Source organism: Carcharodon carcharias, chromosome 13 (genome assembly GCF_017639515.1).
Source record: "Carcharodon carcharias isolate sCarCar2 chromosome 13, sCarCar2.pri, whole genome shotgun sequence".
In the NCBI taxonomy this organism is placed as follows: Eukaryota; Metazoa; Chordata; class Chondrichthyes; order Lamniformes; family Lamnidae; genus Carcharodon; species Carcharodon carcharias.
Genome location: NC_054479.1, coordinates 120,084,973 through 120,102,997, shown reverse-complemented (window position 1 = coordinate 120,102,997; position 18,025 = coordinate 120,084,973). Strand labels below are relative to the sequence as shown.

Below are 18,025 nucleotides of genomic sequence, written 5' to 3'. Positions count from 1 at the left end.
ATGCATGTCTGTTTTATAACATGGCAATTATAATAATGTTGTACCACAAACACTGTTTGTATATCGTTTAGATACTGCCCCCAGTGCCTCTTGTGAAACAGTGATCTGTGTACTATTTCCAATTGTGAGTGCTTTGGAAATCAAGTAGGGGATTTGAGAAACCAGTAAGAATCTAAAATTTTAAAGGAAGTACGTGTATCTTTATCACGTGAAATTGAATACCTTCATTGTTCTCCCAAATCTATTGTTGAATCAAAAATAATTCAAGCTTTAGATTTTGTTAATTAAAGAGTGATGCATGGTTACTGATTGATACTGCTTGGGCAGAATTTTACACCTTGCGGACGGGTGCGTGCCCGACCTGATTGGGTGTAAAATAGTGGTGGAAAATGTCGGGTGAGCACCCCGACGTCATCTGCAGAAATATTTCGCTCAGCAGGCGTGTGCAAAAGTCAGACGCACGCCTGCCGACAATTCAGAGGGCAATTAAGCCCATTAATGGTGCAATTGTCTCTGATTTTTTGTGGCCCGTCCAAGCTTACTTTTGCCAGACGGGCAAATCAGCCAGGCGGACTTTGCATTTTCATCAAACATCATCCAAGGGCAGGATGAGCTTTCCGTTATTAAATAAAATAAAAATAAAAATCTGTGGACAGCATTTTTATCATCCTTATGTTCAGGAACCTGATTGTGATGCTTGGACATTTTTTTTTCCGATTTTCAAAACTTTGTTTCATGGTTTTCGGTTCTGCAGCTCCCTGAGGCAGCTCTCTGCCTTCAGGGAGCTTCCTCTCAGTGCTCACCCCCACCCACGTTGATGTCATTGCCTGCCCTCCTCCTGCCCCCACCCTGGCAGTGCTGAGCTTTTCAGCGTGCATTTCACGCTGGCTGGCCGATAATTGGTTAGCTAGCGTGAAATCGCATTTGGGGGCCTATCGCGGTCAGCGGTCCTTTTCCCGGCCCCGCCAATTGTGCCCGCCTGCCAAGCTGAAAATTCAGGCCCTTATGCCTGTCATGATGTCAGTACTGCCAAGCAAAGAGAGTCAAGTTGTTAGTGCACAGCAATATTCAGCCTACTCACATTTAAGGAAGTGACAGGGTAAAAAAAAAGAACTTTTCTTTTGCTGAGAGGGTGCAGATAGCTTGCCGACACAACAGATGAGCTAACTCATCCTGCAGTAATAAGCCACTATTTGAAGTTTTGAAGTGCGTCATTGAGCTGCTTCCACGAAAGACATGAACCTGACAATCTGCACTGTTCTGGCACATGATTGTCCCAACTACTAAACCCAGTATGAGAACTGAGACAAAAACAGAATTACCTTGAAAAACTCAGCAGGTCTGGCAGCATCGGCGGAGAAGAAAAGAGTTGACGTTTCGAGTCCTCATGACCCTTTGACAGGACTGAGAGCTTTAAAGAAAATCTGGGAGACCAGAATTGCCCTGGACCTCTGGCAGTTCAAAGATTAAAAACAATGATTTCTGTAACATTTACTTTCCCTTTTTTTTAATTTGGCAGATGGTTAGTGCTAAAATTACAATTTTCATTACTCTGTCACCATCAGTGCAGAATTGATGGTTACAGCCACAACTTTATCATACTAGTAAACAAAGAATGTTATTAATCCACCATGAGGTTCAAAAATGAAGCAAAGTATTCTCCCAGTTAGTTCACAGGCTGAGATTTGACTGAAGAATATATGCACATTTTCAAGGATAAGTGAAACAATGGTTCAGGATTTGGAGAAATGCAATTATATTTGCATCTTTAATTTGTAGAGTATTATGAAATGTGCTAGTAGAGGACAAATACAGAACCACTGCAGAGGTCCATTGCCAGAGCAGCTTGCAGAATTATAACACTTACAGCTATCTTTGAGAAATTTTGAGCATTTTCCAAGTGTAGAGAAAATATTTTCTTCTTGTATGCTTTAATCTGTAGCCTGTGTAAGACCATGAATGTTCCCTAGATTTATACCATTTGAAAGCAGAATTACGATGAAGGTTAGATATAATTTTCTTTAATTGCTAGTGAAAATGAAATGCACAGAATAAAGTATACCAGGGGTTATGAGTGCCTCAGTCCATAGCTCATTAAAGATCAACCCATTGATTCTTAATAACTTTCTAAATTATTTGTAGGCAGTTGAATGAATCAGAATTACAATTCATTCCGACTGATAACCCAGGGCAAGTTTCTGAAGGTCTGTTGAGTACAAAAAGGATTTGGAACATTTATTCTTGAAACATTAAACTTTTATACCAAGGCTGTCGCTCATATTTTGGCATTTTAATAAATGTATTCAGGCTTAGATGTAATTTTTTTCATACATAAATGTTTCATTTTTTCTCAAACATAATAGTTAATTTCAAAGTTAATTATTTAACAGAGATATAGATTCTCTGAACGTGATTATTAAATCTATCTAATAAAAGATTAATCATCTGTCCCTCATGTTAATGTTCTCTTGGCAAATGTGAAACTTAGGGAATTCTTATGTTTAATTGTTATACAGCTTTCGGCAGTTACCTGAACATCCCATTGTTATAAAACTTACTGATGGAGAAAGCTTTCTCAAATAAACTTGAGTAAAATGACAAACCATATCCCAGGATTTCTATTTCAAAGGTATGTTTTACATTTGAGAGGATTTGTTGCAAGAGACAGGCTTTTCCAACAGGATTGATTGGTGATAGAATCCCTGCAGGGACCAATGGCACTTCCTTTCACCTAATGTTTTATGGATCAGTTGTCAATTATATTGGAATTTTCTGCAGACTTGCCTCACAATCCCTAAGTAATTCAAAACACTGCTGAAACTAGTTTATCTGAAAACCTTGACACCATTGTTGTTATACAGTATTTGATTGGGACAAAAGAAGAAAGCAATATGCAAAACTAACAACACAATGGACGAACGAAAAGCATGAACAGAGCATCATTTGCATATCTTCCTGCTCATCCAGGATTTTACTCTTAAGAATTTAGCCCAATATTTTTATTTGTATCACTTTACAAGCCATTTTGAGAGAACTGTATGCCCTGCATTCACATGATAGCAGTTTAATATAGAGAGGACCAATCTCCCTTTGCACAGCATAAACCAGGAAATACTGGGAGCATTTAAGAAAGGAATGGCAATAATCATGGGTGATTTTAATATTCATATAGACTGACCTAATCAAATTGGCAAGGGTAGCCTTGAGGAAGAGTTCATAGAGTGTATTAGAGATTGTTTCTTGGAGCAATATGTTGTGGAACCAACCAGGGAGCAGGTTATTCTGGATTTGGTTTTGTGTAATGAGATGGGATTAATTACTAATCTCATAGTAAAGGATCCTCTAGGGAAGAGTGATCATAGCATGCTAGAATTTCAAGTTCCGTTTGAGAGCGAGAAACTTGAGTCTCACATTAGTGTTCTGGAGTTAAACAAAGGTAACTACGTAGGTATGAGAGCAGATTTGGCCCTAGTGGACTGGACAGGAAGACTACAAGGTAGGACAGTTGATGAACAGTGGCAGATATTTAAGGAGATATTCAATTCCTCCCAAGTAAAATATATCCCAATGAGGAAGAAAGATGGTAAGAGGGGGAAAAACATCCATGGCTAAGCAAGGAAGTTAAAGAAAACTTAAAGGCAAAAACTAAGGCGTACCAAATTGCAAAGGTCAGTGGCAAGCTGGAAGATTGGAAAACTTTTAAAGATCACCAAAGGGTTACTAAAAAAATAATAAAAAGAGCAAAGGTAAATTATGAAAGAAAACTAGCGCAAAATGTAAAAACTGATAGCAAAAGCTTCTACAAATATATAAAAGGAAAGAGAATATCTGGAGTGAATGTTGGTCCCTTGGAGGACGAGTATGGGGAGTTAATAGTGGGGAACGCAGAAATGGCAGAGACGCTTAATCAATATTTTGCCCCAGTTTTCACAGTGGAGGACACTAGTACCACCCCAATAGTAACAGGTAGTGCAGTGAATATAGAGAAGGAGGAACTTAGAACAATCACCATCACTAGAGAAAAAGTACTGAGCAAAATATAGGGATTAAAGGGTGACAAATCCCCAGGACCTGATGGCCTACATCCCAGGGTCTTAAAGGAAATGGCAGTGGAGATAGTGGATGAATTGGCTATAATATTCCAAAATTCCCTGGATCCTGGAAAGGTTCCAATGGATTGAAAAAATGCTAATATACTTATACAAAAAGTGGGGGAGAGGCATAAAGTAGGAAACTATAGACCAGTTAGTTTAATATCTGTCGTTGGGAAATTGTTGGAATCCATTATTAAGGAAGTAGTAATGGGGCATTTGGAAAGTCAAAATGTAATCCATCAGAGTCAGCATGGTTTTATGGAGAGTAAATCATGTTTGACTAATTTGCTAGAGTTCTTTGAAGATGTGACAAGCAAAGTGGATAATGGGGATCCTGTAGATGTAATATAACTGGACTTCCAGAAGGCCTTTGATAAGGTGCCGCACAAAAGATAATACACAAGGTAAGGTCAGATGGAGTTAGGGGTATATATTAGCTTGGATAGAGGATTGGCTAACCAACAGAAAGCAGAGAGTCGGGATAAATGGGCCTTTTTCTGGATGGCAAGCTGTAACTAGTGGAGTGCCGCAGGGTTTGGTCCTTGGGTCCCAACTATTTACAATCTATATTAATGACTTGGATTCAGGGAGAGAAGGTACTATAGCTAAATTTTCAGATGACACCAAAATAGGTGGGAAAGTAAGTTGCAATGAAGAAGAAAGAAATTTACAAATGGATATGGACAGGTTAGGTGAATGGGCCAAAATTTGGCAGATGGAGTTTAACGTGGATAAGTGTGAGGTTATCCATTTTGTTTGGAAGAATAAAAAGGCAACTTATGATTTAAATGGAGAGAAACTTCAGAATGCTTCAGTGCAGAGGGATCTGGGTGTCCTCGTGCATGAATCGCTGAAAGCTAGTATGCAGGTACAGCAGGTAATAAGGAAGGCAAATGGAATTTTGGCATTTATTGCTAAAGGAATAGAGTATAAAAATAGGGAAGTGTTGTTGCAACTGTACAAGGCATTGGTGAGACCGCACTTGGAGTACTGTGCACAGTTTTGGTCCCCTTACTTGAGGAAGGATGTAGTTGCACTAGAGGCAGTTCAGAGGAGGTTCACTAGATTGATTCCAGAGATGTGGGGCTTGTCTTATGAGGAGAGATTAAGCAGTTTAGGCCTATACTCCCTAGAGTTTAGAAGGATGAGAGGAGATCAAATTGAGGTATATAAGATGCTAAAGGGGATAGACAAAATAGACGTGGAGCAGATATTTCCCCTTGTGGGGCATTCTAGAAGGAGAGGCCATAGTTTTAGGCTAAGGGGTGGTAGATTTAAATCAGAGATGAGGAGGAATTACTTTTCTCAAAGGGTCATGAATTTGTGGAATTCACTACCTCAGAGCACAGTGGATGCCAGGACACTGAATAAATTTAAGGAGGAGATAGACAGAATTTTAATTAGTAATGGGTTGAAAGGTTTTGGGTTGAGGGCGGGAAATTGGAGTTGAGGCCGAAATGAGATCAGCCATGAACATAATGAATGGCGGGGCAGGCTCGACGGGCTGAATTGCCCACTCCTGCTCCTAGTTCTTATGTTCTTATGTTTACTAAATATCCTAGATTTAGCATTATCTGAAGTTCAAGGGAGAGGAACAGGGGCAGAAAATCAAAATATTGGGACCATGCCCCATTTGCACTTGTCACATTTCTAGGGTAATTCCTGTGGGTATCTAACACCATCAACATGGCCATGAAGCTGCAACCCATAGTCTATAGTATTACCAACCACAATCTATGCCAGTGAGACACGAAGGGAACAGCAAAGGTGTCACGTAAGTTGTACATCTTTCATCAGTGCTGATCCTGGGCATCACATGGAGACACAGCATCAGCAACAAGGAAGTGCTACAGAGGACAGGTCAGAGGCACCTGTTGGACATTGTGGTGGACAGATGACTGATGCTAGCAGGACATGTCTGCCTCCTCCCAAATGTGCATCCCACCAGAAGTGGCTGTTGAACGGATTCTATCAGGTGGAAGAAGAAGACGGTGTCGGCCAGAGAAGATCTGTCGAAGTACATTTAATGAGGACCTTTAAGAACAGGACACCACCTGGGCTTGGAATGAAAGGGATTGAGATGGATCAGGACAGATGGCAATGTATTGCTCCCCATTCCCCTGCATGGAACCAAAGGAACTAAGTTTAAGTCTAGGTTCTGCTATGGGTAGGAAGCTGAAATAGGTGGAATCATTTAAATTGTATGTAAATGACTTGGAATTTCATAATGCACAAGGATTCAACAAAGTGAACACCTGGTTAATGGATACCCATGGAAGTCAGACATTAGCATTCACTGCTTTGCAAAGGGGTGGGGTTTGATGGGTGGGTGCTCTTTCGTAGTTGTTTCAGACAACAGCCAGCAGGCTATATTTCACCACGAGTCTGGACTGCTGCAGGTCTTTAAGGATGTTTGTCACACTGCCTAAGGTGGGGTTTGCAGACGGAATATCAGGAGCAGAACGATTGAAAAATAAAAGGGAAGGTTCAGTTTCAAAATACAATTGCCCAGTAGATCCAGCGGGCATTAAAACAGCAAAGCGGTGAATGAAAACCTTATCAGCTCTACTTTGTTTATGTGGGATTCTGTTCTTTCGTTCTGAAGAAGAGTCATATTGGACTTGCAACGTCACTTCTATTTCTCTCTCCACAGATGCAGCCAGACTAGCTGAGTTTTTCCAGCATTTTCTGTTTTTATTTCAGATTTCCAGCATCTGCAGTATTTTGCTTTTGTTTATGTGGGAGTCATCAACATAATAAGGAGGAGTGGGAGATACTACTTAGAAAGATAATGAAATCTGGTAGGCTGAGTAATGGAGAGTAAATATATGGCATCCCATCACCCAGACAGTATTTCACCACATTCCTGATACAAACAGATTTTGAAATAAAAACAGGAAATGCTGGAAAAACCCAGGAAGTCCGGCAGCATCTGTGGAGAGAGAAACAGAGTTAATGTTTCAAATCCTTATGACTCTTCTTCAGAGCCTTTCTATTGACTTCCCTCGAAATGGTTACTGCCATTTGCCCGATATAGAGGACTGCCTGTGATAAGTGTGGATGGTATAAACGGTGGAAACTGTGGTAGGGAACTCAATCTTGAAGAATGTTTCAAATTACCACGCAGTTTGAAACTTATGAGAAATGAATCATTTGTAGTGAATGAAAAATAATGTTAACATGCCTTTAAAATTCATGAAATCCAGTAAAGGACAGCATTTGGAACATTTAATGGGATTCTACAGAGCCAATAATGAAACATTCCTCGAATTTGTTGTTTGAAATATTTATGTATGAATTCTTATTGCATTACTACCACACTGTTTTTCACTATTTTAGTAAAGATATTAATATTTATTTTACATGGTTGATAACGCTGAAAATCATGAGCAATGAAATACCATACAAGCTTGTTAAGAGTTTGCACAGCATGAACACTGTTGTAACATGGAAGCCAATTGGTGCATAGCAAGCTCCCACAAACAGCAATATGATAAAGACCAGTTATTACATACAAACATTCAAATTAGGAGCAGGAGTAGGCCACTCAGCCCTTTGAGCCTGTTCCGCTATTTAGTGAGATCATGGCTGATTTGCAATTTGGATTGAAGGATAAATAATGGCCAGGACACTGCTGATAACTTCTGTACTCTTTGAAATCATGCCATGGGAACTTTTACATTCACCTGAGGGGGAACTCAGTTTAACATCTCACCTGAAAGACAGCACTTCTGACATCAGAGCACTCCCTCATTACTGCACTGGAGTGTCAGCCTAGATTTTTGTGCTCAAGTCCCAGAGTGGGTCTTGAACCCACAACCTCTTGACTCAGAGGCAAGAGTGATACCAACTGAACCATGGTTGATGATTGAGATTAGGCTGCTGGTGGGATAATTGACAAATTTAATTTGTCTTGCTCTTGCAGGCGGGCCATACCTGGGAAATTGTCCACTTTGTCAAATAGATGACAGTGTGGTAGTTGGAACAGCTTGGCTAGAGGAGTGATTAGTCCTGAAGCACAAGTCTTCAGCATTATAGCCAGGCTGCAGCCAAAACTCAACCTTTGCTGTGCACTCAGCTGTTTCTTGATATCACTTGGAGGATACTGATATCAAGCTGGCGATTGATTTCTGTGATGATAGGGATTTTGAGAAGAGGCTGAGATGGATCATCCACAGCACTTCTGGCTAAAGATGATTGAGAATGCTTCAGCCTTGCCTTTGTATTGACGTACTGGGACCCCATTGTTGAGGAAGGGAAATGTTTATGGAGCCGCCTCCTTCCATTAGTTGTTCAATAGTCCACCACCATTCACAACTGGATGAGGCAGGATTGCAGAGCTTAGACCTGACCCATTGTTTGTAGGATTACTTAACTCTATAGCTTGCTGCAGTTTAACATGCATCTAATCCTGTGTTGTAACTTCACCAGGTCAGTATCTTATTTTCATGTACACCTCTGGTGCTGCTCCTGGCATGCTTTCCTGCACTTCTCACTGAAGCAGGGTTGGCCACCTGGCTTGTTGGTAATGGGAGAGTGCAGGATAAACAGGGCCATGAGGTTACAGACTGTAGTGGAATAAAATGCTGTTGCTGCTGATAGCCCACAGCAGCTTATGGATGCCCCCTAGATCTGTTCTGAATCTATCCTATTTTACGCACAGCACAATGGAGGATGTTCCCTGTGTGAAGATAGGACTTTCTCTCCACAAACACTGCAGCGGTCATTCCTACCAATGCTATCACTAACACAAGCATCTGTGACAGGTGGATTGATTGAAGGGGGGTTAAACTTTTTTTTTCATCTTGTTGGTTCCCTCACCCCCTGTCACAGGCCCAGCCTGGCTGATAAGTCTTTCAGGACTAGCTCGATCAATGGTGGTGTTACCAAACCACCCTTGGTGATAGAGATTAAAGTACATTTTGTGCCTTGGTTACCCTTAGTGCTTCTTCCAATTGGGTTTCAACATGAAAGAGTGCTGATTAATCAGCTGAGGGAGGGCAGAAGTTGGAATCTGCAGGAGGTTTCCTTGCCTGTAATTGCCCTGATACCATGAAACTCCATGGGGCCTGGAGTCAATGTTGAGGATGCCCAGGTCCACTCCCTACTGACTGTATACCATTGTGTCACAACCTCTGGTGAGTCTGACCTCGTGGGATAAGACATACCTAGGGATGGTGATGGAGGAGTATGAGATGTTTACTGGTAGGTATGAAACAAAGATAGAAGATGCAGAAAATACTCAGGATGTCAATTGGCACCAGTGGAGAGAACAAGCAAATTAATGTTTTCAGGTGTGACCATTTGTTAGAACCCGTAATGGGTAGAATCATATAGTGCAGAAGGAGCCATTTGGCCCTTAGTGCTTGTGCTGGTCTCTGTGAAAGAGCTACCAATTAGTCCCACTCCCCAGCCCTTGTCCCATGGCCCTACATATTTAACCTTTTTCATGTTTATGCAATTCCATTTTGAAAATTACCATTGATTCTGCTTTCACCACCCTTTCAAGCAAAGCATTCCCAATCAATATAACTGGCTAAGTTTAAAAAAATACTTCTTACCTCCCTTTTAGCATTCACTTTAAACCTGTATTGTCTGGTTGCCATCCTTCCTACCAGTGGAAGCAATTTCTTTCTATTTACTCTCAAAACCCTTCAAATACTAACTTGTCTTCATACATGCTGATTGATTGGCTGAGTGTTTTCCATTTTTGCTTCCTCCCTATTCCTGCTGAAATGGGAATTCCTACCCTGGGATTAGGTGCTTCTTTAGCCCACGCCTCTGAGTTCAGGCAGCAGTTTGAGAAGTTGTCTGGGGACATTACCAGTAACAGTCTGGCTGTTCTCACAGAATAGGTGTGGGATCGATTGTAAACCTTACTAAAGGCCAAAAAAGATGTAAAGGAACAAAGCTATTTGATCCCAGACGGATTGACAATCTTCTTACTGCTGGTCCACTCTTCCTTACAGGGGACATTTTTTAAAAAAGTACTATCCCTGAACTTTTAAGAGCCTCATAGACCGTACTCTACCCACCTCAATCGGACAGGCATCACTCCATGTTTTAGGCGACAAAGAAGGGCAGGTGCTGTATTGCTTGCAGATGCAGGGCGTCCATCTTGAATAATGAAATGATTCTTTCCCTGGGATTTGGGACGGGGTTATGGAAAGGCCAGTACAGCAGGGAGAGGTTCCAGCCTGTCACACTTTTAGTTACCCTGAATGGGTTCACAGAATTTTAAAGCTTTTGGATAAAATGCAGCACAAGTACAAGGTGTTAGTGTATAAATGCATTGAAAAGCAATGCCCTATGGTTTTGAAGCAAATATCTTCGCATCACCTGTAAATTGGTAGAAGCTTTAGAAGATTTGCCCCATTACCAATAGATTACTGTAAAGAGAAGCACAGGAGAGGCAAGCAGTGCTTCTCCCCAAAATCTTCTCTTTTATCAATGGTGTAAGGCACTGATAGTCACTAATGCAAGATTCTACCATATGTCTACACTAAATATGATTCAAAACATACCAAGAAAAATCAATTCTCAGTTTGCCTGAGGTGGTCAATAACCTGACTGTTAATTTTTAATGTATGGTCCTAGTAACTTGTCAGTTGACTGATTGCATTTTGATTTGTATTTATTTTCAATTCAATAACTCTTTCTTCTAAAATGTATATCTTTAGTTAGTTTATGATTCTCAAGATGATGAATGTTAGTGATAGGGAATGGAGCATTCTACTATCCAGTGTAATAATTCAACATACATACAGTTTTAGTCACATAACAGAGTAAAGCTCCCTCAACCAACTCTGCTTGGATAATATGTTTCATAATATGTGACAGATAATATGTGTTAGCTGGGGCTCAGTTGGTAGCACACTTGCTCTGAGTCACAGATTCTGGGTATAAGCCCCACTCCAGGGCTTGTGCACAAAAATTCAAGGTTAACATTCCAGTGCAATACTGAGGGAGTGCTGCACTGTTGGAATGCTGCACTGTTGGAGGCACCATCTTATGGATAAGATGTTAAACCAAGGCACCATCTGCTTGTTCAGTTGGATGTGAAAGATCCCATGCCACTGTTTGAAAGAAAAGCAGGGGAAATAATTTGTGCTTCTGAAGATCAGACTCAGGTGTGATGCTGTCACAGTCAAATATCCTAGCTGCTTTCACTCAAAGGCTGACACATGAAGAATAGATATGAGTGAAATCCTGGAGACCTGCTGGTACTAATGAAACTGGGATTTCAGCAAGCGACTGCACTTTAAAAAGAGGGGAAAGAAGTGAGAGCAAAGAACCCATATGGACAGCATTCTCGAAGTTGGATTTACATTAAACAGTGCCTTCACGTTTATTTTTTATATAGCTTTCAGCATTGTCTTCATAAGTAGTTAGAATTGAACACATTTGCAACTTTATTTAAGTATTAATAGTAATTCATACACTCATGAATAAACAAAACAGATTAAAACTGATTGCACAGGAGACCAATGGATTTTTCTTTCCTAAACAATGACGATACATTTGAAAGCTGCTGTATAAGGGCAGGCTGGTGATGTGCCCTATTTGTGTAGTTTATAACATGCTACTGCCATAGATTCAATTGATTATGATTTCCCCATTTTGCAAATTCCTGATCCTGGGTGAAGGGGACATAGTTAGGTACTTGAGTTTTTGACCAGCTTTCCATTTAAAATGCTCCAGGTGAACATCAATATAGCACTTAAGTTAAATAGTGATTCTCTTAAAAAAAATTCCAACTATCCACAGTTCCCTAATTATTAACGGCTGTTCTTAAAGTTAACTTGGATTGTCAAACAATCAGATTCTTCAGAAAAATGAGCTTCATCATGAATTCACATCAAATCCTAAAATTACCATTTCTACCTAGAGAACATTGTACATAAAAATTTTTCAGTTGTAAATTATTTACACATGACATCATTACACTGGAAGAAAATAGCATTTGCCTAACAATTAACATAACTTATCTGTTCTGTTTTCATCCCACAGCTCCCACTGAATCACCCCTACGGCCTAAGCTGGGTAAGTAAGGATATTTCAACACAACATGAATGCTGTCTGAAGTTCTTAAGTAACCCATTGTTATCATGATGTGCTCTTGACATCTTTTTGGATATACCTGAAGATTTTATCGAGCTATTATGCCTTGTGTACTTGTTTTGCTTTGTCTCAAGTTGTCCTCTGAGCCAACTTAACTTGTGTCACGTTTAGCAAGAAGATCATATACATATGTAATAATCTTATAGCATTTCATTGTATCATTGCTGGCTAATCAGCAAGGATCTCTTCTGGTGTATAAAAATTTCATCAAATCTTTCATGGTGCTAGAAGCTCAAACAATCACACACAATGTGCAGGCAACTACAACCAGATGACTATACACAGATAAAGGAAGATCCTTTCAATAAACAGTGTTATTAATACTATAACGTTAATTAGGCTGTGTGTCTTGGTTGGAGACTTTCTTTCTTGTTTTAACAACCTGTAGATCCATTATAAATGGAGGGAGGTACCTCCAAGTACTATTATAAATGGAGAGAAATGTGATTCTATACTGAGACATGTTATAAAATGCCTCTAAGCTGCATCTTTTTGTATAGTATTTATTGAAGCTTTTTATGATGGTCTTTCATTTATCCTTTAGTCTTCAGATCCTGTCTAGAGGTATTAAAGTCATTGGGCTGGATTTTACAGCCCCCACTGGGTGTATTTTTGACGAGGGGTGGGGGGAACATGTAAAATATGACAGCTGAGTAGCCCACCGTCTTCCCACCCAACCATGAGCTTACCCCCATAATACAGTAGGTGGGCAGGCGCCGAAATCAGCAGCCCATCTGCCATTTCTAAAAAGGTAATTAATGGGCAATTGAACTCGTTAGCAAGCCCATTGATCCGAATATGATGCTGCCCATGCCATTATACAGTTGGCGTGGGTAGGCGAGTGGGAGTGGATAGGCCATTTTTTTAAACTCAACTGGTTAAAAGGCAGGAAGGAAGGAGAGTGCACTGGACACCCCCCACCCAAAATTTTATTTCCCCCCCTCCCTTTGCTCCTTCCTGCCTGGCCTCCAAAGTGTCGACCAGTGTCATTTTGCACAATCATCATTTTTGCTCTGCTGCCCTTGCATTTGAAGTGGGAAATAGCTGCAGCAATCGAGGTAGCATGTAGGATGGTTGGGATGATGGAACTTGCTGCATCTACTTCCATACCACTGTTTGAAGAGGACAAATCACCTGCAGATCCAAAGATAAGTGCACACTGACCACTGCTCCAGAGCCAATGTGTTCAAATCATGCCACTCCTACCTGAAGATGGAATCTGTCTTCCATGCCTCTGTTTCACTATAAATGCACTGATACAGCTTTGCCTGATTTAAAGTCAGTGTTTCCTGTTGATGTCAAAGTCACCACGACAATTAATGTTCTGTTACCAGATCCTTCCAGGCCATTGTAATAGCCAAGTATCAGATAAGCAAGTCTGCAGTTCATCCCCATATCAAACAAGTGACTAATGTTATTTTTACCGGGAGAAACAACTTTATCACGTTCTCAGGGAAAAGATACAACAACTGAAAAGGGCATAGAATATTTACAACCTGGCAGCCTTCCCAAGATCCAGGGCATTTTTGATGGAACTCATCTGGCCCTCATGGCCCCCTCAGAACAACTGCAATGCATATGTAAACAGGAAGAGTTAACAGACCATTAATATGGAAATAGTTTCTGAGCACAATAATGTCATCCTACATCATAATGAGCATTATCCAGGGTGAACCCACAATGTTTTTTGTCCTGCAGCAGTCCACAGATCTTGTGTTGTTTGAAGCTGCTAAGAGAATGTCCAGATGGCTCTTGGACCAGGGTTACCCTTTGTACCCATGGTCCCTGACCCCAATTAGAAACCCCCACAGAGTTGCAGAACTTGGATATAATGAATCCCATGCCACCAACTGAGAGACCGTGGAGCACTCCATTGGGATGATCAAACAGTGATTCCCGTACTTAGATTAATTGGGTGGGCTGTTGATCATTACTGTCTGCTGCATGCTTTTGTATGAAGGGTGAGGATGCAGCTGGAGGAGTAGGGCAACAATAGAGGAGTAGGAAAAAAGGTTGAGGATTATGATGTTCAAGCGGGAATATGGACTCAAAACATTGTCATTCAAAGATAAGTAAGTTCAAGAAAGTCATACCTACACCCATCTATCATCTTTCATCCAACTACAATACCCCATAAAGTCTCCATAAACAGCATATTCCCTGTTGGCTTATCAATTTGACAGTTTACCCACCATTCTACACCCTTTTGTCTTCATCCACCAAGCAGATTTGAAACATTTAAAACAGAAGAAAAATAAAGTTTCATAATGTACTGACTTGCCTGCACAAAACTGAACTTATCTATTTCCCACCCCAATGCTTCCCTTTACTTATTGCTTAACCTTCCTGGTCTTTGAGTGGGGGGAGTATTTGTGCTGGCAGGAAAAGCTAGTGTTGTGAGTGTATGGTATTTTCATGGCTCTGATGCTCTGCGTACAGGGTCCCCATATATCCATGGAACTGTATACAACAACATAATAGCTGCCAGTATGTCATCTGGCACTCTCCGACACTTTCTCAAACATATATGATATCTGGCTGAAGTGGGAAGATGTATGTCTGCCTTAAAAGGAAGCCACCTGGTTTGCCCTTCAACAACTGAACCACTGGTGCTGGGCACCACAGCTGGAGGCTCAGCTGGCTGCGTGAGAAAAATTTATAGGGTGTCTTCAAAGAGGATTAAGGCATCTGCCATCATTGCTCTTTCACTGAGTCCTTTTAGTATAGCAGCAAGTAGATGCCTAAGGTCTCAATGGCAGCAGTCACAGAGTCTGCAAGAACACTATTCTGTGCTTGGTCTCTTTACTGTTTTTGCCATCCTCTGCAGATGGCTGAGAAAATGCCACACGCTCATTCACACTTTGCATTTGAACAAATCGCGGGAGCGATATCTAAGGTGCATAGCAGCATCTTTTTGGATAACTGATGCACGCTGTTCCTGGCACACACTAGACTGAACCTGTTGTCTTGTGCCTTGCATCTGAACGCATCACACCATCTAGCGCAGCCTCAGTTTCTCTGGGGAACAGAGGGAAGCTCTTCAGGGTTGAGATCCATTGTGAGTGGTTCTACACAGCCTTGGCCTTCCATAGAATGCAGTTGTTGCAGGGATGTGCAGCTTTCGAGCCACCATCATCTCCCTCCTGGGACCACCATTTTGCAAAGACTGGTCTTTTTGGGGGCAGCACTGAGTTGTAGCAGATCTTTAAAATATTACGTGAAACTTAAAATAAAAGTGAAAAAGTTTCAAATGCTGCAGATTAAATTGCTAGAATACATTGCAGGTAAGTCAGTATCTGTAATGAGAAAAATAGGTTTCAAATTAGTATAATCTTAGTGAATTTATGCTACATGTTTTCTATGGTTTTAATGGCTTTTCTATTAAGGGCACGCAAAATATTCAGCATAAAGCAACAACCTAACTATAGCCTTGTACAAATTGATCATAGCCTTTTTGCTCCTATTAGTCCTAAAATGCTAGAGGTCTTTTTTATGGTTTTATTTACTTTCATGGAATTATGTATTTACACCTCTGATTCCATCTCTCCATGCCTTTCAGGATATTTCTGTTGAAAATATACTCTCATTCCTTATTTTACCTTCCAGAGCACTTCTCTGCATTAATTTGCACATGCCACTTATCTTCCCATTCTACTTTCATGCCCATGTCTTCCAGAAGTCCTATGTGTACCATATCAAAGTCACTTTATGCAGAAGGCTAAGTTTTATTTCAGAGGAGGCACAAGGCTGGTATGGAAACTGGTGAGCATGAACAGAGAGTGTTGGAGCCTGAAATGTAACAAGAACTATGATTGAAATGGAACCAAATACTTACAGATGCCACCATGAATGGAGAGCTGTATCTGCTAGGGCAGTATGCCCTATTGGTCCAGTGATCACTCGGGTCTGTTGTCGGCATAGCCTCTCTTGACTCCTCCACTGTTGTTAAATTATCAGACTGCTTATCCAACATCCAGTACTGAATGAACAGAAATTACCTCCAGTTAAACATTGGGAAGACTGAAGCCATTGTTTTCGGTTCCTGCTCCAAACTCCATTCCCTAGCTACCGACTCCATCCCTCTCCCTGGTAGCAGTCTGAGATTAAACCAGTCTGTTCACACCTTGGTGTCACATTTGATTGTATGATAACCTTCCAACATCATATTCGTGTCATCACTAAGACTATTTCCATCTCCATACCATTGCCTGACTTTGCCCCTGTTGCATCACATCTGAAACAATCATTCATATCTCTATTACCTCTAGACGTGACTATTCCAACGCACTTTTGGCTGGCCTCCCATAGTGTATCCTCTGTAAACACGAGGTCACTCAAAACTCTGGTTTTCCAGGTCTTAACTCATAGCAAATCCCTTTCCGCTATCACATCTGTGCCCAATAACTTACATTGACTCCTGCTCAAGCAATGTCTTGATTTTAAAATTCTCATCCTTGTTTTAAAATCCCTCCATGGCCTCACCCCTCCCCATCTCCATAATCTCCTCCAGCCTCACAACCTTTCAAGATATCTGCATGCCTCTAATTCTGAACTCCTGTGAATCCTAAGTTTTAATTCCTCCACTGTTGGTGGCCATGCCTTCAGTTTCATAGACCATAAGCTCGGGAATACCCTCCCTACATTACTCTGCCTCTCTACTTCACTTCCCTCATTTAAGATACTCCTTAAAACCTATCTCTATTTCTCACGCTTTTGGTCATCTGACCTAATTCTCCTTAAGTAGCTCAGTGTCATACTTCATTTTATAATGCTCATGTGAAGTGCTTTGGGATGTTTCATTATATTAAAGGCACTAAAAAAGATAAGTTGTTGCGGTGGTGGTTTCTCCTGTGGTCTAGCTTATGGATGCTGTGTGGTGCCTACAATGTTGTAAATAAGTAGTACACAGATCCGCTCTAGTGCAGGTTAGTAATATGTGTAAGTGTGCTATGCCATGGATTGATGAGACACCCGTTTCTCTTAGCAGAGTTATCAGCAGAGCTGGTAAGCTCCTGAAGAATGTTCAGAATGATGTCGACAATCAGAGGATACTGCTCTTGTGCCTTTATATTAGTTAGATTCATACAACCTTCGTAGTAGCCTTAGAATATGTTGTATCATTGTCTTTTTGACAGAAAATGTTCTATCATATAGGTATGCAAAATAAGAACAAAATTAGTTTAAAAAAATTCTTCAATATATTTATCTAGTCTCTCAGTACAAAGTTAGGCACTAAATTAGCAACCCCACTCAGAACCACAGGATGGTTTTGTGGGAGAAATAGAAAAATGTCACATCGGTGCAGTAGAGAATGTTCTTTTGAGGGTGAATCAAAGCAGATTGTTGTGGCAAAGTCAAGGGAGTTTTAGTCTGCATCTAGCGGTGTCATACCTAGAAGCACTTAATACTGGCATTGGGCATCTGAAATGGGAGGGTTCTAGATGACAACACTAACATACTTTACATTTATGAACAATAAAATTGCAATAGTTCAAGAAAATAATATTGCCAGAATATAAATAGTCAACAGTGAAATTATTCAGTGTTCCAATGATTTCATTATTTGGATTCCCACATGATTTCTTTTAACACTGACTTTCTTGCCTGTATAAATTCCAGCAAATGCAGTGAAGTGAGGTCCCTGCTCATGTTTAAGTATTTATGTTTAAAGGACAGACCCTGGTTTTAAAAGGTATTTGCATCCTTTAAGTAATATTTTGCTGATATAATCATGTATTGAGTAGGTAGACTTGTAAAAATGAATCTCAAGCTTGGTTATTCTGGTAACTCTCTAAGAGACAATAACTGGT

At 40.6% G+C, this 18,025-nt stretch overlaps 1 protein-coding gene across 1 annotated transcript in view; it reads left to right on the top strand.

Annotated features, from left to right (window-relative positions):
- Window positions 1-18,025, top strand: part of reln (reelin) — a 373,827-nt gene that overhangs the window by 111,410 nt on the left and 244,392 nt on the right. The window contains exon 7 of the mRNA XM_041202329.1: window positions 12,105-12,137. Coding sequence (XP_041058263.1) covers window positions 12,105-12,137 — 33 coding nt within the window. The remainder of the gene's footprint in view (window positions 1-12,104; window positions 12,138-18,025) is intronic.